The 22349-nt window shown below is 37.3% G+C and overlaps 2 protein-coding genes across 3 annotated transcripts in view; one reads left to right on the top strand and one right to left on the bottom strand.

Annotated features, from left to right (window-relative positions):
• LOC117324910 (acyl-protein thioesterase 1-like) overlaps positions 1 to 4197 on the top strand; it is a 71414-nt gene extending 67217 nt beyond the window's left edge. The window contains exons 8-9 of one of the 2 annotated variants that reach the window (XR_004532084.1): positions 1661 to 2951; positions 3197 to 4197. Coding sequence is in view for 1 of the 2 variants with exons in the window: in XM_033880750.1 (XP_033736641.1) it covers positions 1661 to 1711 (51 nt within the window). In the remaining variant the exon portion in view is untranslated. Of the gene's footprint in view, positions 1 to 1660 lie in introns of both variants that reach the window. The other variant, XM_033880750.1, reaches the window with a different exon arrangement.
• Positions 4198 to 9119: 4922 nt separating this feature from the next.
• On the bottom strand, positions 9120 to 22345 carry LOC117324908 (ribonucleases P/MRP protein subunit POP1-like). Its single transcript, XM_033880747.1, has 9 exons — positions 22251 to 22345; positions 20862 to 20931; positions 19473 to 19657; positions 18874 to 19116; positions 18381 to 18468; positions 16231 to 16820; positions 12056 to 12281; positions 10411 to 10560; positions 9120 to 10269 (listed from the first exon to the last, which is right to left on the bottom strand). Exons 1-9 carry the CDS (start codon positions 22251 to 22253, stop codon positions 9134 to 9136), a joined length of 2691 nt encoding a protein of 896 aa, XP_033736638.1. The 5' UTR covers positions 22254 to 22345; the 3' UTR covers positions 9120 to 9133.
• Positions 22346 to 22349: the final 4 nt, after the last annotated feature.

Genomic DNA, 22349 nt, shown 5'->3' with positions numbered 1-22349 from the left:
TGAACCCAATTTGGTCAGAAACATCCTTTGCAGAAGGGGAACAGATTTTGCATAAATGGTGACTATGACCCCCGAGGGGCCAAAGGGGCGGGGCCCAATACAGGAAATAGAGGTAATTCCTTTGAAATCGCTACTAGTTATAAAGTTATGAATGGATTTGAACCCAATTTGGTCAGAAACATCCTTGGGGGGAGGGGAACAGATTTTGCATAAATGGTGACTCTGACCCCCGAGGGGCCCAATATGGGAAATAGAGGTAATTCCTTTAAATCGCTGCTAGTTATTAAGTTATGAATGGATTTGAACCCAATTTGGTCAGAAACATCCTTGGAGGAAGGGGAACAGATTTTGCATAAATGGTGACTCTGACCCCAAAGGGGCCAAAGGGGTGGGGCCCAATAGTGGAAATAGAGGTAATTCCTTTAAATCGCCACTAGTCATATAGTTATGAATGGATTTGAACCCAATTTGGTCAGAAACATCCTTGGGGGAAGGGGAACAGATTTTGCATAAATGGTGGCTCTGACCCCAAAGGGGCCAGGCCCAATAGGGGAAATAGAAGTAATTCCTTTAAATTGCTACTAGTAATAAAGTGATGAATGCATGTTCTAAAAACAATTCTTGAGGACTTTCAGACCTTAGATAGTCTGGACTTCATTAATCTTTAAAGCAGTTAATTCGGATTCCCACACTATAACCATATATAGCATTGTTTGAGATTTACAAATAAAACAAATTGAATATGAACATTATTTTGACATTTGGTCTAATTCAACCAGGTGAGCGATACAGGCCCCATGGGCCTCTTGTTCATATTGCATTTGGGGACCAGTTGCAAAACAACATGGCTGACAGACAGCCATCTTGGATTTTGACAATTGAAGTTTGTTATGATTATTTCTCAGAAAGTACTGAAGGGATCATTCTCAGTTTTCATATATTTAGGTTTCCCTTGTTCCCTAGTTATTCATATTGCATTTTGGGACCAGCTGCAAAACAACATGGCAGACAGGCAGCTGTCTTTGATTTTGACAATTGAAGATAGTTTTCGCTATTTCTCCGAAAGAACTGAAGGGATATATTTCTCCAATTTGATATGTAGGTTCCCCTTGGTCCCTAGTTATGCATATTGCATTTTTGAACCCATCGGAAAACCACATGGTCGACAGGCAGCCATCTTGGATTTTGACAATTAAAGTTTGTTATCTCTATTTCTCAGAATGTACTGAAGGGGTCTTTCTCAAAATTCATATGTAGGTTCCCCTTGGTCCCTAGTATTGCATTTTTGGACCAGCCATTATCGCCATTTCTCAAATTTCATGAATAGGTTCCCCTTGATTAAAAGTATTGGAGGGATGTTTCTCAATTTTGACATGTAAGTTCCATGTGCTCATGTTAGCAGATTAGTAAGAGGAAAAAAAGAAAGAAGGGAAAAAATAGAGAGAGGATCAGTCTGACATGGAACCTATAAAGATCATTCAATGGTGGGCGCTCTAAGATCCCTCTGGGATCTCTTGTTTTGATTGTAATTGATTTATTGTATCGATTAGTGATACAGGCCCATTAAACCTCTTATTTTTATGACTTCAGTCTGCATGCATGCAGATAATAAGATTCCTCTGGGATATTTTGTTAATCAATCATTTCATCTTTATTTCAGGAAATGAAAGACATAAAGGAGTTTCTGGAATCTATTGTCCCCAACGAATGACAACCTCATTTTCAGTTATGTGTATTCAACACTTTTGTCTTCAGTGGAGGAAGTACTACTTTCATGTATCCATGGCGATGTGGCAGGGAGCATTTATTTGGATGCAACCAAACTTTGACTTTCTGTGTAAAAATCATGCAAAATGAAACACTTAAATCTGATCTCTTTAGAAGTAAAAATGTTGTCATCAATTAGCCTAGAGATATGTGGTCTCTTTTAGATAATGTTGTCAAATAGTTTAGGGTGGAGAAACTCTCCATGAAAGCATGTATTGACAATCAGTCAAACTGAGAGCTGTTTGTATGTGTATAAAGAAATTTATATAATCAATTGAGTTTTACAGTTTTCTGGAACTGTTGTACAGTAAATGTTTAAGGTAACAGGGCAACTAGGTTTTCTTACTGATCATCCGTCACCGATTAACAAACCATACACCCGAAGTGTTGAAATAAAATGCTTTGTTTAGGATGCTTTCAAATATTTTAGTGTAATATATTAAGAATTTGAAAGGTGGTATAGGGCATTGTAACCCTTCGTGACTATATATATACTCACTCAACATCAATTATTAAGTTTTCAGGGAAAATCATGAATGTGATCGGCTTCCATCATGAATGAAAATGTTAATTCACACACATTATGAAATGTATTCAAAATTTTTATTACCTATGTTATACAGCAGCCTCTGTCGTCTATCAACTTTTTACATTTTAATATTCCTCAAAACTACTGGGTCAATTTTGACATGGGGATCGTAATTCAGTAAATTTACACAGCTGTGCCCCAGTAAATTTACACAGCTGTGCCCCACTAAATTTACACAGCTGTGCCCCAGTAAATTTATATGGCTGTGGCCCACTAAATTTATATGGCTGTGCCCCAGTAAATTTACAAGACTATGCCCCAGTAAATTTATATGGCTGTGTCCCAGTAAATTTACACGGCTGTGTCCCAGTAAATTTACACAGCTGTGTCCCAGTAAATTTACAAGACTATGCCCCAGTAAATTTATATGGCTGTGTCCCAGTAAATTTACACGGCTGTGTCCCAGTAAATTTACACAGCTGTGTCCCAGTAAATTTACACGGCTGTGCCCCAGTAAATTTATATGGCTGTGTCCCAGTAAATTTACACGGCTGTGCCCCAGTAAATTTACACAGCTGTGCCCCAGTAAATTTACACGGCTGTGCCCCAGTAAATTTACACGGCTGTGCCCCAGTAAAGTTGTATGGCTGTACAGGTGGGGCCGCGGTGGCCGAGTGGTTAAGGTGTCCTGATACTTTATCACTAGCCCTCTACCTCTGGGTTGCGAGTTCGAAACCTACGTGGGGCAGTTGCCAGGTACTGACCGTAGGCCGGTGGTTTTTCTCCGGGTACTCCGGCTTTCCTCCACCTCCAAACCTGGCCCGTCCTTAAATGACCCTGGCTGTTAATAGGACGTTAAACAAAAACAAACAAACAAACAAACAAACAATGGCTGTACAGGAGCCATTACAACATATATACAGTAGCTTTCATTGTTGTGTTATTTTCCGCTCAGTAGTGTGTTCCCTAGTTCTACACTGATGAGCAACTCGCCAAACCCAGCACAGTTTGATCAGAGCCATGAAAGAGCCAAGACTTAAGACTTAAGCACGTATCACTTGAAGCCTTCGCTATGACACCAGCACGTATCACTCGAAGCCTTCGCTGTAAGTTGTGCCGCCAAACAAACTTTCAGAACTGACCTGTTAATGGGAATTTTCTCTGCCTTTTATACCCTGTCAGAACAGGAAGTCTCACTCTGAATGAGAAGCCTCATTCTAATTTATCATAATCCTGGTTTAACAGTAGGGTATATGAATCCCAGTCATTCGAGCTCCGAATTGACATTGACAAACTCAGAAGTATTTTCAGTAACATTACTCATAAGGCTATCTGAGCCTTCTTGTATGACTGCTACAGTAGAGAGGGGCCAGTATTGTGTACTTATGTAATTATCTATCTTTTCAGTAATGAATATTTTTGACATTATGAGGCAAAGTTGGAATTAATCAAGGAGTCAACTGATCAATGATCAAGGTCACTGGGTCAAAGGCTAAGGTTTCTGACAATGACCCTGTCTCTTATATTGGGTGGAGGAGGGGGGGAGGGGAGGTGAAGGGTAAATAATAATGAAAGCACAAGAAATATGGAGGTGGAAGGAACCAAGAGTCACATCATAGTATGTTTGTATATTTTGCTTCATTACCATTGTATTTCTAGTCCAAATGTCAAATGTTAGGAACCAGAAAGCTAATTGTTAGTTAAAAGAAAATGTTGACTAATGCACGATACTGAGTGGTAGATCCCAGACTGAGAGGGTATCTGTAATATATAACTTATTGAGTGTTTTACCATCATCACCATGAATTATCCAGGTGAGCGATACAGGCCCTCTTAATGGCCTCTTGTTTCATAACTTAAGTTTATCAATTTTGGTAATTAAAATAGTTCTGGATGTGTGAGGTTTTTTGTTGTTGTTTTTTATTCTTTTTTTCTTTCTGTATGTTAAAGATTATATCTATTGTTATTTAATCAGAAATCATTATATTGGATATTTGGCTGAAGTACGTAATTTCCCTTGCTAGTACTTCAGGTCATTATGGGAAAATATACCATGAATGTTATTGAGTTATGTCTATATTTCAAATTTTGTCTAAATCTATTGATGCTATTGGACTTTATATGAACACCACCTATGAAAGAGTACCTGCAGTCTGACTTGATCAGTCTAATTTGGAATAGTTTAGAGAAGATATATTTTGGTGGATACTACCAGGAGTGGGCCTTTGATTTCTTCAGATACCATCATAAATCAATCATCTGATCACACCATCATAAATCCATCATCTGATCACACCCATCATAAATCAATCATCTGATCACACCATAAATCAATCATCTGATCACACCATCATAAATCAATCATCTGATCAAACCATCATAAATCCATCATCTAATCACACCATCATAAATCAATCATCTGATCACACCATCATAAATCAATCATCTAATCAAACCACCATAAATCAATCATCTGATCACACCATAAATCCATCATCTAATCACACCATCATAAATCAATCATCTAATCACACCATCATAAATCAATCATCTGATCACACCATCATAATCCATCATGTAATCAAACAATCATAAATCCATCATCTAATCACACCATCATAAATCAATCATCTGATCACACCATCATAAATCAATCATCTGATCACACCATCATAAATCAATCATCTGATCACACCATCATAAATCATCTGATCACACCATCATAAATCAATCATCTGATCACACCATCATAAATCATCTGATCACACCATAAATCAATCATCTGATCACACCATCATAAATCAATCATCTGATCACACCATCATAAATCAATCATCTGATCACACCATCATAAATCCATCATCTGATCACACCATCATAAATCAATCATCAGATCACACCATCATAAATCAATCATCTGATCACACCATCATAAATCAATCATCAGATCACACCATCATAAATCAATCATCTGATCACACCATCATAAATCAATCATCTGATCACACCATCATAAATCAATCATCTGATCACACCATCATAAATCAATCATCTGATCACACCATCATAAATCAATCATCTGATCACACCCATCATAAATCAATCATCTGATCACACCATCATAAATCAATCATCTGATCACACCATCATAAATCAATCATCTGATCACATCATCATAAATCAATCATCTGATCACACCATAAATCCATCATCTGATCAAACCACCATAAATCCATCATCTAATCACATCATCATAAATCAATCATCTGATCACACCATAAATCAATCATCTGATCACACCATCATAAATCTATCATCTGATCACACCATCATAAATCAATCATCTGATCACACCATCATAAATCCATCATCTGATCACACCATCATAAATCAATCATCTGATCACACCATCATAAATCTATCATCTGATCACACCATGATAAATCAATCATCTGATCAAACCATCATAAATCCATCATCTGATCAAACCATCATAAATCTATCATCTGATCACACCATCATAAATCAATCATCTGATCACACCATCATAAATCCATCATCTGATCACACCATCATAAATCCATCATCTGATCACACCATCATAAATCTATCATCTGATCACACCATAAATCAATCATCTGATCAAACCATCATAAATCCATCATCTGATCACACCATCATAAATCTATCATCTGATCACACCATAAATCAATCATCTGATCACACCATCATAAATCAATCATCTGATCACACCATCATAAATCAATCATCTAATCACATCATCATAAATCAATCATCTGATCAAACCATCATAAATCAATCATCTGATCACACCATCATAAATCCATCATCTGATCAAACCACCATAAATCAATCATCTGATCAAACCACCATAAATCCATCATCTGATCACACCATCATAAATCATCTGATCACACCATCATAAATCAATCATCTGATCACACCATCATAAATCAATCATCAGATCACACCATCATAAATCAATCATCTGATCAAACCACCATAAATCAATCATCTGATCACACCATCATAAATCAATCATCTGATCACACCATCATAAATCCATCATCTGATCACACCATCATAAATCAATCATCTGATCACACCCATCATAAATCCATCGTCTCATCAAACCATCATAAATCCATCATCTGATCAAACCATCATAAATCAATCATCTGATCACACCATCATAAATCAATCATCTGATCACACCATCATAAATCAATCATCTGATCACACCATCATAAATCCATCATCTGATCACACCATCATAAATCAATCATCTGATCACACCCATCATAAATCCATCGTCTCATCAAACCATCATAAATCCATCATCTGATCAAACCATCATAAATCAATCATCTGATCACACCATCATAAATCAATCATCTGATCACACCATCATAAATCAATCATCTGATCACACCATCATAAATCAATCATCTGATCACACCGTCATAAATCCATCATCTGATCACACCATCATAAATCAATCATCTGATCACACCCATCATAAATCCATCGTCTCATCAAACCATCATAAATCCATCATCTGATCAAACCATCATAAATCAATCATCTGATCACACCATCATAAATCAATCATCTGATCACACCATCATAAATCAATCATCTGATCACACCATCATAAATCAATCATCTGATCACACCATCATAAATCAATCATCTGATCACACCATCATAAATCAATCATCTGATCACACCATCATAAATCAATCATCTGATCACACCATCATAAATCAATCATCTGATCACACCATCATAAATCAATCATCTGATCACACCATCATAAATCAATCATCTGATCACACCATCATAAATCAATCATCTAATCACACCATCATAAATCAATCATCTGATCACACCCATCATAAATCCATCATCTGATCAAACCACCATAAATCAATCATCTGATCACACCATCATAAATCCATCATCTGATCAAACCACCATAAATCCATTGTCTCATCAAACCACCATAAATCCATCGTCACATCAAACCATCATAAATCCATCATCTAATCAAATGTACATGATAAACAGGATTCCAAATAAACTACAATATATACTGTAAATGTCCTAATTTGGGGTACTCAAATTTTACCCTAATTTTAACAAGCTAGCGCGATGATGAAGTAGCTCACCTACATCATATCTACTACAAGTATATAACTATCATAATGTAGTGCAATGATTCCAGTGTGAACATTTCTCAAATAAGATTAAAGTTACGCTAAATCAGGACCTACAGTAGAGAGGGACGTTAAGCTTGATAATAGTGTTTTAGGTTGGCTCCAAATAGAGGCAAAATTCAATTCTTTCTATTAATCAACTTTAGATTGTTGACCGTTTTTTCTGTTTGAGGAATGATTATGAAAATTGTGAACAAAGTTATGATTCTTGGTCTCCAAGTAATCCTACTTTTGTACCAATAAAACATGATGTGTTCATGATCTGCTTTATCTTTGAAATGACTTCAAGGCAAATTACAGATATGAAGTGATGAATCAGATCTCCCATCGTCCATCCGCCTTGAATGTTTCCTATTAACCAAGAGACTTTTCATATTGGGTTGTAGCATGGAAGTATCAATGAACTTTCTTTCAGTTTTAATTTTTAATCAGGAATACAAAACAAACCTACTGTTTACCGTTACTTTTCTGATTAGCTTGGTGTTGAGCTTAATTTCTCACTTGTTTACACATTTGACGAGAGTATTATGGTAAAACGGTGTCCATCTGCCATAAACTGTCATTTATCTGTTAATGTCCTCCTACACTTTTAGACTGATCTCTTTCAATCATGGTATAAATTGTGATCATGATATGAAGTTGTGCCTCACTGATAAGAATTCCAAATCAACTGTTTTTGTACAAGTTAATTTATTGCCCTTTGTTTACCGGGGGTATTTCACTTTTTGTCCAAAGATCTGCTCCTACATTTTTGACCAGTTTCTTTAAACCTTAATAGGATTTAAAATCGCAATATGCTATTGTGTTTCCCTGAAAAGAATTAGGTACAATTTGTCGGTTTCTTTAAAAGTTATTCCCCTTTGTTTATATCAGTATTCCATTTTTTGTCCAGACATCTGCTCCTACCTTTCTACTAATATAATTATTTGATACTTTGGATACTTTATAATTATGATATGAAGTTATGTTTGCTTGAAAAATGCTTCTCATTGACCAAAGGGCCTAGAGGTTTGATATTGGGCCTAAAGCATGTTTGGCTGAACGGCTATCAAGATTAATCAAATGAATGACCTTGACATTCATTCAAGGTGACAGGGGTCCAATATGCAAAAATGTTTAAATTACTTCTCAATAGCCAAGAGGTCAGGAGACCTGATATAGGTTCTATGGCATGCTGGGGTAAGGGGCTATGTTGATTATTCAAATGAATTAGTATGACCTTGACCTTCATTCATGGCCAACATTGGCTCAAATATGCTTAAATCTTTTAAACGTCTTCTGGAAGATCTACACACTTTGAAACCCGATATATGGCCTGTAGCATGCTAGGGTGAACACATTGACTTCAAATTTAAGGTCACAGGAATCAAATCTGCGAAAATACATATATCAAATTTCAGGTGACTGTGCCCATGGGCCTCTTGTTTCTCAAAATTAAAGTTCATCTTGTGTCCCTCCCTCCAGCAAAGATTTATTGAATTCCAGTGAAGAATAAAAGAATTATAGTGAATTAGTTTTTTTAGCCAATCGAAGGCTGTGGCGGCCATCTTTTCTGACATTAATACATAGACAATAAAACATGCTGATATTTCACCTTTTAATAAAGAACATGTAGGTTGGCATACCTATACTGATAGGACGTTGGGTTTCTCACTAACACTGTACAAGGTAGTTTGTGTGGCAATGTACCCAACAGTTTGATAAGTCCAATGATTGAGACAAATCCTAGGCCCCTGCCATTCCCCACTCCCAACATGAATCCTCCTTCCTTTATGTAACCAATCACTGAACGACTGCAGTTACCAATAAGGTCAACACTCATCTCATCAACATTATGCGTTTCACTCTGAGAAGGGCCTTCCTCATTTCCAGCGGTATGAGAATCCTCCATTTTTCCTATTGAACGTTTTTCACTATTTTTATCTAACTTTTGTTTCTTTGTTTTTTTCATGTCTTCCTTTTCATTCCTTGTTTTATGCACCATTTCTGTTGGACCACCAGATTTTGGGTCAGATACAAGTCGAGCCAAATCCTCTTGTGTTGGGATGGATATGTTTGCAAATCGTTCAGGACAACCACGAGTAGCCATTGCAATCTCCACAGGAACCAGACAGTTAGTATTCTTGCTTACAAGGCTCAGAAATTGGTGGTTCCTGGAAACCATGTTTGTAGATAGACCTTCTTTGTTTTCTTTGGACAGCTTTCTATCTGTAAACTCTGTTAGAACTTTACTCACTTCCTTCAAAATTCCCTTGTCTTTCAATACATAAAATTCATCTCCAGTTTGATTCCACTTTTCTTCCATCCCTTCTTTCATTGCCCACTGCTTCACAAGGCTTCTCCAGGGGAATTGGAATGGGCATTGTATACCGAGCTTGGTATAATTAGGACGCTTGGCAGGTGGCTTCTTGTTGTATGTATCCAATAACTGATGATGTAGGTTTCTCTCATCTTCCCTACCTACAACAGTATCCGGGTAACCTTGTGGAAAGTGCAGTACTCCCTGCTCATGAGCAACACTTTCGGACTCCTGAAGTCCACCTGCTCGTGCACACCTGTAATTAAATCCTACCCAGAATGCCATGCTCCATCCTGCTGGAATTACAATGTCCCATCCACTGCCGTAACTGGGAGCTGTACTGCTTTGACCTTTTGACCTTGACCTAACTCCAGGATTCTGGATAAGGATTATGGGGATTTTGGATTCCCTTTGGCCTAACTCTAGAGGAGTTCCTGCAAAAATTACATAAATTGTTTAAAGCTTTAATCTCAATACTATGGGACAATAACATTTGTGTATCACAAGTACAACGGAATTCATTGTCTGAGCTGTGAAATTCTGACATATACTCCACAAGTAACATTCCAACTTACCTGGTATCAGATGCTCTGACTTGAGTTTATTGAGTTGGTGATCTGTCATTTTGGTTTCTTTGACATTTGATCTCACAGTTGGATCCCAAATGGCTGATAAGGACACGTCTGGTACAGGAGCTTCGGACATTACACAAGGGTCAGTCTCCACTGTGAACAAAAAACATAAACTTAACATCTGGTACAGGAGCTTCGGACACAAGGGTCAGTCTCCACTGTGAACAATAAAAATAAACTTAACATCTGGTATAGGAGCTTCGGACATTACACAAGGGTCAGTCTCCACTGTGAACAATAAACATAAACTTAACATCTGGTACAGGAGCTTCGGACATTACACAAGGGTCAGTCTCCACTGTGAACAATAAACATAAACTTAACATCTGGTACAGGAGCTTCGGACATTACACAAGGGTCAGTCTCCACTGTGAACAATAAACATAAACTTAACATCTGGTACAGGAGCTTCGGACATTACACAAGGGTCAGTCTCCACTGTGAACAATAAACATAAACTTAACATCTGGTACAGGAGCTTCGGACATTACACAAGGGTCAGTCTCCACTGTGAACAATAAACATAAACTTAACATTTTTGTAGACTTGAAAACTACAATAGATGACATTTCAGAAAATTTCCTTATGCGTGGTCCAATGGATTTTTTATACAATTTCTGACAACAAAAATTGGGAAGTACTTTTGTACTTTTGTACTTCGGAGCAGATTTTACCAAAAATTGAACTCTGGCAGATTTGCATTATGGCTTAGCTGAAGGAAACTATTTGAAAATTTGAAATTATTACCCGGGTAAAAAGAAACAGAATCAATACTTTGGCTGTAAATATAGTTGACTAAGTAGTCTGTGAACGTAGGAATGAATATCATTCACAATACAGTGTGCTTACTTTGTTTACACATAAGATACAGTTATCAAAACTGATATTTTATATTAGTGAGTATACATGAGTATAAAAATTACTGAGAGAAAAAAAGGAACATCAAACGGAAGTTATAGAGTGGTTTTTCTACTTGAAAGTATTGGCAAGTCCCATAACTGTTTGATACAGTTGATTCTTAGAATTCACTGACTGCATCTTAACAGTACCAGGTAATGGACATAGCAAGTTTTACACAGGATATATATCAAATGTAATGAAACAATCTGACTTCCAGCAGAAAATGAAGACATTATCATTAATATCCAACATTAATGTTTTGCATTTAGGTCTATTGCTCAAAAAAATGATGGGTTCAACTTTAACCAAATTGAGTAGATAGTTACATGTAGATTATATAGTGGCCATCTCAACACATCCCTCATTTGCTGAATATCATCTAGATAACAATTATGTAAACAGGATGCTCACTAATCCAAATAAATTGTAGAGCTTGCATAATATCACATTTACCAAGGAAATTTGTTTGGTAGTTTTTGGAGGAAAAACACAGAAAGTTCAATGAATTTTGGAATGTGGGACATATAATTATTGATTTTAATTGAAGTGTACTTTCTGGGTATCCAAAACAACTTCAATCAAGAAATTAAAGTTTAATATCATCTAAAAATTTTCTTCAGAAAATAATTCTTCAATTTAGCAAAGCATTCCTTTTTAAAAGCCACAAAGTATCAGTTGTATTTCTTACCCTCCTGATTTTCTGTGGCCTTGGTTCTGATATCAGGCATCAAGATCCTGGGGTCTCTTACTGTTAAACCCATCACTAAGTGGGGAGTTAGCTCCCCTGGAGATCTGCACTTAGTGACCTCATTCCAGAATTGTCTTTGCTGTGTATGACCAATGGCCATGTGATCCTTGCTGTAAAATTGCTGCCACCATAAGTCCCTGCTTCCTTGTGGTATTATATCAGCCACCTATAAAATGTTTTGTGTAGAATATTAAATGATGCCGTTATAAGACCATGGATGATCAATTCTTGTACAAAATATTTCCACTTCAAAGGAAAGGTGCCTATATCTATACCAGTCTGTGGTCCTCAGTGAGAAGTTCAGGTCAAATGTATAGATAGAATGTTACCGGTCTGTGGTCCTCGGTGAGAAGTTCTGGTCAAATGTATATATAGAATGTTACCAGTCTGTGGTCCTCAGTGAGAAGTTCAGCCAAATGTATAGATAGAATATTAAGTACAGGTCTGTGGTCCCTCGGTGAGAAGTTCAGGTCAAATGTATAGATAGAATCTTACCAGTCTGTGGTCCTCAGTGAGAAGTTCAGGTCAAATGTATAGATAGAATGTTACCGGTCTGTGGTCCCTCGGTGAGAAGTTCAGGTCAAATGTATAGATAGAATGTTACCAGTCTGTGGTCCTCGGTGAGAAGTTCAGGTCAAATATATAGATAGAATGTTACAAGTCTGTGGTCCCTCGGCGAGAAGTTCAGGTCAAATATATAGATAGAATGTTACCAGTCTGTGGTCCCTCGGCGAGAAGTTCAGGTCAAATATATAGATAGAATGTTACCAGTCTGTGGTCCTCAGTGAGAAGTTCAGGTCAAATATATAGATAGAATGTTACCAGTCTGTGGTCCTCAGTGAGAAGTTCAGGTCAAGTGTATAGATAGAATGTTACCAGTCTGTGGTCCTCAGTGAGAAGTTCAGGTCAAATGTATATATAGAATGTTACCAGTCTGTGGTCCCTCGGTGAGAAGTTCAGGTCAAATGTATATATAGAATATTAAGTACAGGTCTGTGGTCCCTCGGTGAGAAGTTCAGTCAAATGTATAGATAGAATCTTACCAGTCTGTGGTCCTAAGTGAGAAGTTCAGGTCAAATGTATAGATAGAATGTTACCAGTCTGTGGTCCCTCGGCGAGAAGTTCAGGTCAAATATATAGATAGAATGTTACCGGTCTGTGGTCCTCAGTGAGAAGTTCAGGTCAAATGTATAGATAGAATGTTACCAGTCTGTGGTCCTCGGTGAGAAGTTCACCTCAAATGTATAGATAGAATGTTACCAGTCTGTGGTCCTCAGTGAGAAGTTCAGGTCAGATGTATAGATAGAATGTTACCAGTCTGTGGTCCTCAGTGAGAAGTTCAGGTCAAATGTATAGATAGAATGTTACCAGTCTGTGGTCCCTCGGTGAGAAGTTCAGGTCAGATGTATAGATAGAATGTTACCAGTCTGTGATCCCTCGGTGAGAAGTTCAGGTCAAATGTATAGATAGAATGTTACCAGTCTGTGGTCCTCAGTGAGAAGTTCAGGTCAAATGTATAGATAGAATGTTACCAGTCTGTGGTCCTCGGTGAGAAGTTCAGGTCCAATGTATAGATAGAATGTTACCAGTCTGTGGTCCTCGGTGAGAAGTTCAGGTCCAATGTATAGATAGAATGTTACCAGTCTGTGGTCCTCGGTGAGAAGTTCAGGTCAAATGTAAAGATAGAATGTTACCAGTCTGTGGTCCTCGGTGAGAAGTTCAGGTCAAATATATAGATAGAATGTTACCGGTCTGTGGTCCTCAGTGAGAAGTTCAGGTCAAATGTATAGATAGAATGTTACCTGTCTGTGGTCCTCGGTGAGAAGTTCAGGTCAAATGTATAGATAGAATATTACCAGTCTGTGGTCCTCTGTGAGAAGTTCAGGTCAAATATATAGATAGAATGTTACCGGTCTGTGGTCCTCAGTGAGAAGTTCAGGTCAAATGTATAGATAGAATGTTACCAGTCTGTGGTCCTCGGTGAGAAGTTCAGGTCAAATGTATAGATAGAATGTTACCAGTCTGTGGTCCTCGGTGAGAAGTTCAGGTCAAATGTATAGATAGAATGTTACCAGTCTGTGGTCCTCAGTGAGAAGTTCAGGTCAAATGTATAGATAGAATGTTACCAGTCTGTGGTCCCTCGGCGAGAAGTTCAGGTCAAATGTATAGATAGAATGTTACCGGTCTGTGGTCCTCAGTGAGAAGTTCAGGTCAAATGTATAGATAGAATATTACCAGTCTGTGGTCCCTCGGTGAGAAGTTCAGGTCAAATGTATATATAGAATGTTACCAGTCTGTGGTCCTCAGTGAGAAGTTCAGGTCAAATGTATAGATAGAATGTTACCAGTCAGTGGTCCTCGGTGAGAAGTTCAGGTCAAATGTATATATAGAATGTTACCAGTCTGTGGTCCTCGTTGAGAAGTTCAGGTCAAATGTATAGATAGAATGTTACCAGTCTGTGGTCCTCAGTGAGAAGTTCAAGTCAAATGTATAGATAGAATGTTACCAGTCTGTGGTCCCTCGGCGAGAAGTTCAGGTCAAATGTATAGATAGAATGTTACCAGTCTGTGGTCCCTCAGTAAGAAGTTCAGGTCAAATGTATAGATAGAATGTTACCAGTCTGTGGTCCTCAGTGAGAAGTTCAGGTCAAATGTATAGATAGAATGTTTAGTACAAGTCTGTAGTCCCTCGGTGAGAAGTTCAGGTCAAATGTATAGATAGAATGTTACCAGTCTGTGATCCCTCGGTGAGAAGTTCAGGTCAAATGTATATATAGAATGTTACCAGTCTGTGGTCCTCGGTGAGAAGTTCAGGTCAAATGTATAGATAGAATGTTACCAGTCTGTGGTCCTCAGTGAGAAGTTCAGGTCAAATGTATAGATAGAATGTTAAGTACAAGTCTGTGGTCCTCGGTGAGAAGTTCAGGTCAAATGTATAGATAGAATGTTACCAGTCTGTGGTCCTCAGTGAGAAGTTCAGGTCAAATGTATAGATAGAATGTTAAGTACAAGTCTGTGGTCCTCAGTGAGAAGTTCAGGTCAAATGTATAGATAGAATGTTACCAGTCTGTGGTCGTCAGTGAGAAGTTCAGGTCAAATGTATATATAGAATGTTACCAGTCTGTGGTCCCTCGGTGAGAAGTTCAGGTCAAATGTATATATAGAATGTTACCAGTCTGTGATCCCTCGGTGAGAAGTTCAGGTCAAATGTATAGATAGAATGTTACCAGTCTGTGGTCCCGCGGTGAGAAGTTCAGATCAAATGTATATATAGAATGTTACCAGTCTGTGGTCCTCAGTGAGAAGTTCAGGTCAAATGTATAGATAGAATGTTACCAGTCTTTGGTCCTCGGTGAGAAGTTCAGGTCAAATGTATAGATAGAATGTTACTAGTCTGTGGTCCTCGGTGAGAAGTTCAGGTCAAATGTATAGATAGAATGTTACCAGTCTGTGGTCCTCGGTGAGAAGTTCAGGTCAAATATATAGATGAATATTAAGTAATGTTACAAATAAGGAAGAATAAAATTCCAGCACAGGCACTATGTTGTATCCTTGAATAAGATACTTTACTTCATTGTGTGCCAGTTGACATTGAGCTGTGAATGAGTACGTGGCAGAGTATGCCATATAGGGCGGTGAAGAAATGTTGTAAGGTAACCATTAGTGCCAAAATGTCAGCTATGTCTGTATGCTTCCAAGGGAGTAGAGAAAGACATTTGCTAGATGCTAAAGGCCCAATAACCACCTGTTTACCTGAAGTGTGTGTGATAGAACTGTTTGTGTATAGATAGAAGACGATCCTTCAATGTTTACCTGAAGTGTTTGTGATAGAACTGTTTGTGTATAGATAGAAGACGATCCTTCAATGTTTACCTGAAGTGTTTGTGATAGCTAGAACTGTTTGTGTATAGATAGAAGACGATCCTTCAATGTTTTCCTGAAGTGTTTGTGATAGAACTGTTTGTGTATAGATAAAAACAATCCTTCAATGTTTACCTGAAGTGTGTGTGATAGAACTGTTTGTGTATAGATAGAAGACGATCCTTCAATGTTTACCTGAAGTGTGTGTGATAGAACTGTTTGTGTATAGATAGAAGACGATCCTTCAATGTTTACCTGAAGTGTTTGTGATAGAACTGTTTGTGACATAGGACCTGTCAGACAGAATCGAACAAGACAATCCTTCAATGACTCCATCTCCACTTCCCCAACTTTCATCTCCCAGGTCACAAGCTCTTTCTCACTGCCACTGTCAGTTTTTTGTGATCTGTTTAAGTTTGGTTTCACAGAATTGTTGTTTGATGTCTTATTGTTGTCTTGACAACCGTTTTCCACGGTTTCATTTATCTTCATACTTTCAACCTGAGTATCAACTTTTCCCTGTGTTTCATCATTGTCAGTATCAGAAATTTGTGTATTCTCTTCCGAAGTTTCTGTCCAAACTTCCATGCCCTTGTTTTGATATTTCATTTCCTTGGATAACAGGAAAGACTTCTCCAGATTCTGACAGACTTCACCATGACAACCAGGGTGGACCCAAATCCATAACTGCCTAATATTTGTCAGTGTGACATCACTTCCTGTCAGAGGTTTCCATAGAAATGAGGCACAGCCGATGGCCCCCAGAGGATAGTGATCACACGAGTAGAGCATTGTCAGACCTTCCCTTATCCCAGACAGACAGCCTTTGGCTGCAAAAGTTTGACCTAGAATCAGAAAGTAGAGGTGTGTGTAGCAAAGCAATAGTGATGTAATACCATATTTATCTACTGATAAGCCTCTGCTCACAAATACAGAATCATCAATCACAAGCAAGTCCTCACCTTAATTGATTACTAAATTAAATTTTACACAAGCGGACAAATATGGGATGAGGCATATTACGTTAGAGTGCTGACAAGGATTTTCTAAAAATAGTAAGTGACCTTGATCCAACAACCCTGAAACTTGATCTTGTACAAGATATCATGGTCCTCTGTAATTTTGTAAGTTTCATCACAATCCATCAAGGAGTGAAGTTGTTAGAGTGCTGATAAACTTTGGTGTTGTGTATACATAAGACCCTCCTTCCCGAATTTCACTGGTAGTGGACTGATAACCTTGAAAATATTAATTGACCTCGTTTCAAAGAGCAATGATTTCTGAAAGAACAAGGAAAAGCACATTCCTGCTGAGTGCCCCAACTGGAATCAAACCTGGGTCACTGACGTAATCCCTATCTCTACCTCCTGAGCCAAAGAAGCAATGTATGTTCCGTCAGCTGAATGTCCAAGGTCACACCGACATACTCCCCAATGACTCTCAATACCACCACTGTGAGATTTTAGTTGGGCACCAATGTAAAAGAACAGGAAAAACACATTCTTGACAAGTGAAGCATGCTTCTTCAGCTAAGAGACAACTAGAGACTGTATTTAACACTATGTACACCCCACACCGACCCGCTCCATCAGCTGAGTGACAGAGACCGTATTTAACACTATGTACACCCCAAACCGACCCGCTCCATCAGCTGAGTGACAGAGACCGTATTTAACACTATGTGCACCCCACAACAACCTGTTCTATCAGCTGAGTGACAGAGACCGTATTTAACACTATGTACACCCCACACCAACCCGCTCCATCAGCTGAGTGACAGAGACCGTATTTAACACAATGTGCACCCCACAACAACCTGTTCCATCAGCTGAGTGACAGAGACCGTATTTAACACTACGTACACCCCACACCGACCCGCTCCATCAGCTGAGTGACAGAGACTGTATTTAACACTATGTGCACCCCAAAACAACCTGTTCCATCAGCTGAGTGACAGAGACCGTATTTAACACTATGTGCACCCCACAACAACCTGTTCCATCAGCTGAGTGACAGAGACTGTATTTAACACTATGTACACCCCACACCGACCCGCTCCATCAGCTGAGTGACAGAGACCGTATTTAACACTATGTACACCCCACAACAACCTGTTCCATCAGCTGAGTGACAGAGACTGTATTTAACACTATGTACACCCCACAACAACCTGTTCCATCAGCTGAGTGACAGAGACCGTATTTAACACTATGTGCACCCCACAACCGACCCTGTTCCATCAGCTGAGTGACAGAGACCGTATTTAACACTATGTGCACCCAAAACCGACCCGCTCTATCAGCTGAGTGACAGAGACTGTACTTAACACTACGTAAAAGGCCACACAGACTCGTTCCTTTTACAGATTTATATGTAATTCTATATTGTAACAATACATATCTTACCTGTGGAATTATTGGTCATGTGACTCAGACCATCCAATAGACAATGCTCTGGCCCTTTCAGCTCTATACAACACATGTACGAATGGTCCTTAAAAAAGAATAATCAACAAGAAACTAAACATCCATGTACATATGCTAATTAGAGATTTAGATTTATATTAGAGTAAAACAAAAAGTGAGGAGGTCTCTGGAAAAATCAAAATACTGAAACAAATGAAGAGCAACAACTCTTTCATTAAGTTATACAATTCATATTAATCATGACTTTTTCAAAAATTTCAAATCAAAATGCAACTCAGAAAATCACAACTATATATCACAATAATAATGATTGGTTTAAAAAAATGAGATCTCCAGACAAATAAAAGTTTGGGCTTGATAAACTGACCCTGTCAAAACAAAATATTTTGGACAAATTTTGACTGGTGTATAAAATATAGTATCGTCTGACATAATGCCATGATTCTAAGATTAATTCCTGTTAGTCTGTTACCTGAATGAGACAATGGCGTTTAGTTGACCTATAGGATGCCCTCTTGCTTTTATCTGTAGGCTGTATTGGAATTTTGTACCCCCATTTTTCCTCCATTTTAAATCGTTTGGCATGCCAAATGTGTGTCTCTAACCAAACATGTTTTCGTTGCCTTCTGTTGTACTCGTCCAGTAAATTCTTTGGTCGTCGACGAAACTTACGACTTGGGGGTTTTCTTCGTGACTTTGTATCACGGTTGACATACTGGAGAAAATATGTGGTTTTATAGTTGAAAATTGTTTAATCTAAATATGACAATGTACATGTTTACATATCTAACACACTGGAACAATAGCTTTTGTCTTACCTATATGATTTAATAATTCTGTATCAGTATATACCCACAAAGTCAGTATCCACATGTACATACCTGATTAAAACACCACACTATAAAGGATGGTATTATAATCATGTGTGATATAAGAATACAATTCATTTTAAATGAGTATGAAATATCTACAATCAAACAATCTCCTGTTAATGTTTACTGCTTTTCAGTTATCAACAAAGTTATATTTTCAGGTGTTCACTATTAATTTATATAATGTATTTTGGCATACCTCTTTTTTGGCCGCCTCCCGGAGTCGCCGTGGTAGCCGTTTGATGTTGTGACTAAGGGCTCGCCGTCTCAGACCTTTAGGGAGAAGCTGCATAACAAGGCGGTTTCCCCTTGACTCGCCAAGATACTTCTGCAGGGCTTTGATCTCTGCTGCTCGATTCTCCACATACTCTACTACCCTAACCTCTGTACAAAAATTTTTGTGAGATTAATTATCATATCAATTTGCTCATGAATTGATCATTACTCATTTGATGGAGGGGGCCATGTAATAAAGTACCAACAGAAAAAGTTATAACAATAACCAACAGGCTATAATACTGTAAAGTTATAACAATAACCAACAGGCTATAATACTGTAAAGTTATAACAATAACCAACAGGCTATAATACTGTAAAGTTATAACAATAACCAACAGGCTATAATACTGTAAAGTTATAACAATAAATAACAGACTATAATACTGTAAAGTTATAACAATAACCAAGAGGCTATAATACTGTAAAGTTATAACAATGACCAACAGGCTATAATACTGTAAAGTTATAACAATAACCAACAGGCTATAATACTGTAAAGTTATAACAATGACCAACAGGCTATAATACTGTAAAGTTATAACAATGACCAACAGGCTATAATACTGTAAAGTTATAACAATGACCAACAGGCTATAATACTGTAAAGTTATAACAATAACCAACAGGCTACAATACTGTAAAGTTATAACAATAACTAACAGGCTATAATACTATAAAGTTATAACAATGACCAAAATGCTATAATACTGTAAAGTTATAACAATATAACCAACAGGCTATAATACTGTAACATTATAACAATAACCAACAGGCTATAATACTGTAAAGTTATAACAATAACCAACAGGCTATAATACTGTAAAGTTATAACAATGACCAACAGGCTATAATACTGTAAAGTTATAACAATAACCAACAGGCTATAATACTGTAAAGTTATAACAATGACCAACAGGCTACAATACTGTATAGTTATAACAATGACCAACAGGCTATAATACTGTAAAGTTATAACAATGACCAACAGGCTATAATACTGTAAAGTTATAACAATAACCAACAGGCTATAATACTGTTAAGTTATAACAATGACCAACAGACTATAATACTGTAAAGTTATAACAATGACCAACAGGCTATAATAGTGTTAAGTTATAACAATAACCAACAGGCTATAAAACTTCTAATACATGTGTATATATATCACAATAACAGGCTATAACACTTCACTTCCAGGTGAGCTAAAAATTATATAACCATGTTACCTAAACCACAAATTTTCTGTTTCAACCTAATTGAGAAAAAAAACAAAAATATTTGACATTTTGGCAAGAAAGTGTTATTTTACCTCGAGGTGCATCTTTAAGTGTATCAACATCCACCTCCCTTTTACGCTTGGTTCCTTTTTGGTTGGCCATCTGTATAATAGAGTAGCAGATTAAAAGATCTGTTTATAATGAGCAATCAATACATATCTCAAATTCATTCATTATATGACATCTCGATTTATCTTTTTCCCTAAAACTAAAAAGATCATCTTAAAAAATCTTAATTTCCAAAAAATAAAGACCAAAACAGCATTTCAAAAGTTTCATTTCCTATTTGTAGCATGAATAAAATCCTACAGATTGATTCACAGCTTGTGCATGAAATCGGCCTCAATGTTAGAAACTTACACAGCTACATACTTTTAACAGCTTGTTGCTTGTAACAGTCAACATAATAAGATCTGATAATAAGTTGGCCAAATATATATAGCATGCAGTCTCAATGTTTAGGAATAACTTTATCTGCTGATCGTTCAACGCTATCTATAGTCCGAATTTTCTGACGATCTTACTACGTAGACAAGGCAGCTTGAAAGGCGATATTAACATCAGAACCCTTCGGATTACGCTATCTACTGCTCTTCCATATTAATTAATTCAATGTATGATGTACTTTTAGAAAACTTTCACCTTGGCCACAGTACAGTATGATAACCATATGAGACTGGCCTTTCATATTTAACATGTACGTTCCTTAATTGTCACAAGACCTTTCCATTGGTACTATATTTGCAGACTTGCAGGACCTGCGGACATTGACCTTTGACCTACATGTAAAAACTAACTCTGTATTTAAACCCACATGATGAGCTTGTTCAAACTCACCAGCTATTATATGCAAGTCAGAGTATAGCTTTTTTATCAAAATTGCCAAAATGACTTTAACACTAAATTTTGCAGAGGAAAATGCAACGACTGGAATGTCATTCGAACCCGTGGACCTCCCAACTCTAGATAAACAATCTAAGCATTTGAGCTACCTGGCTACCGGCATTCAGCCCAGTCCAGTTCTGCTGCAACATATCATTTAAAGTCGCATTAATTTACAGCGAATTATACTTTAGTTAAAGATGCTAAATGGATGTGTTGTCTACTTAAAACTAAATTCTTAGTCCGAGCTTAGATTTTACTCTTACGTTAGTATTAATTGTGGTACATCAAACGTGACTATACATTTTATTTTTTTCATTGACATGATGTTTCATAACTACAGTATAATGCGATAGACGAAAAATTAAAAAAAAAAAAAGAAGAAGAAAGTTTGAAGTGATTTTCGGCTAATATAGGAGGCAAGTTTAATTAAGGTGGGTATCATTACAATCTTTCATCTTTGTGGTGTCTGAGAAATCCAAATAAAAAAATCTGTTTGAATACCATCAAACAAATGGCAGTTTAGTTCTAACAATTACCATTCTGTTATTTTGTTCAAAATGTCAGACATGCTTCCCTCCTTCCGCTCCACGTTTGTTTGGTGGGCGCAGACATGTTGTATTCTGTTTGGAACTCTT

This window comes from Pecten maximus, chromosome 4, assembly GCF_902652985.1.
Source record: "Pecten maximus chromosome 4, xPecMax1.1, whole genome shotgun sequence".
In the NCBI taxonomy this organism is placed as follows: domain Eukaryota; kingdom Metazoa; phylum Mollusca; class Bivalvia; order Pectinida; family Pectinidae; genus Pecten; species Pecten maximus.
Note: the sequence above shows the minus strand (reverse complement) of the source record. Positions and strands in the feature narration are given on the sequence as shown.

Excerpts from the sequence above, each read along its gene's own strand:
- LOC117324908 (XM_033880747.1), bottom strand. Across the intron at positions 19,658-20,861 it reads ACTTAAAGATGCACCTCGAG|AGGTTAGGGTAGTAGAGTAT; the intron begins GTAAAATAACAC and ends ATTTTTGTACAG. Across the intron at positions 10,270-10,410 it reads GTCAGAGCATCTGATACCAG|GAACTCCTCTAGAGTTAGGC; the intron begins GTAAGTTGGAAT and ends TAATTTTTGCAG.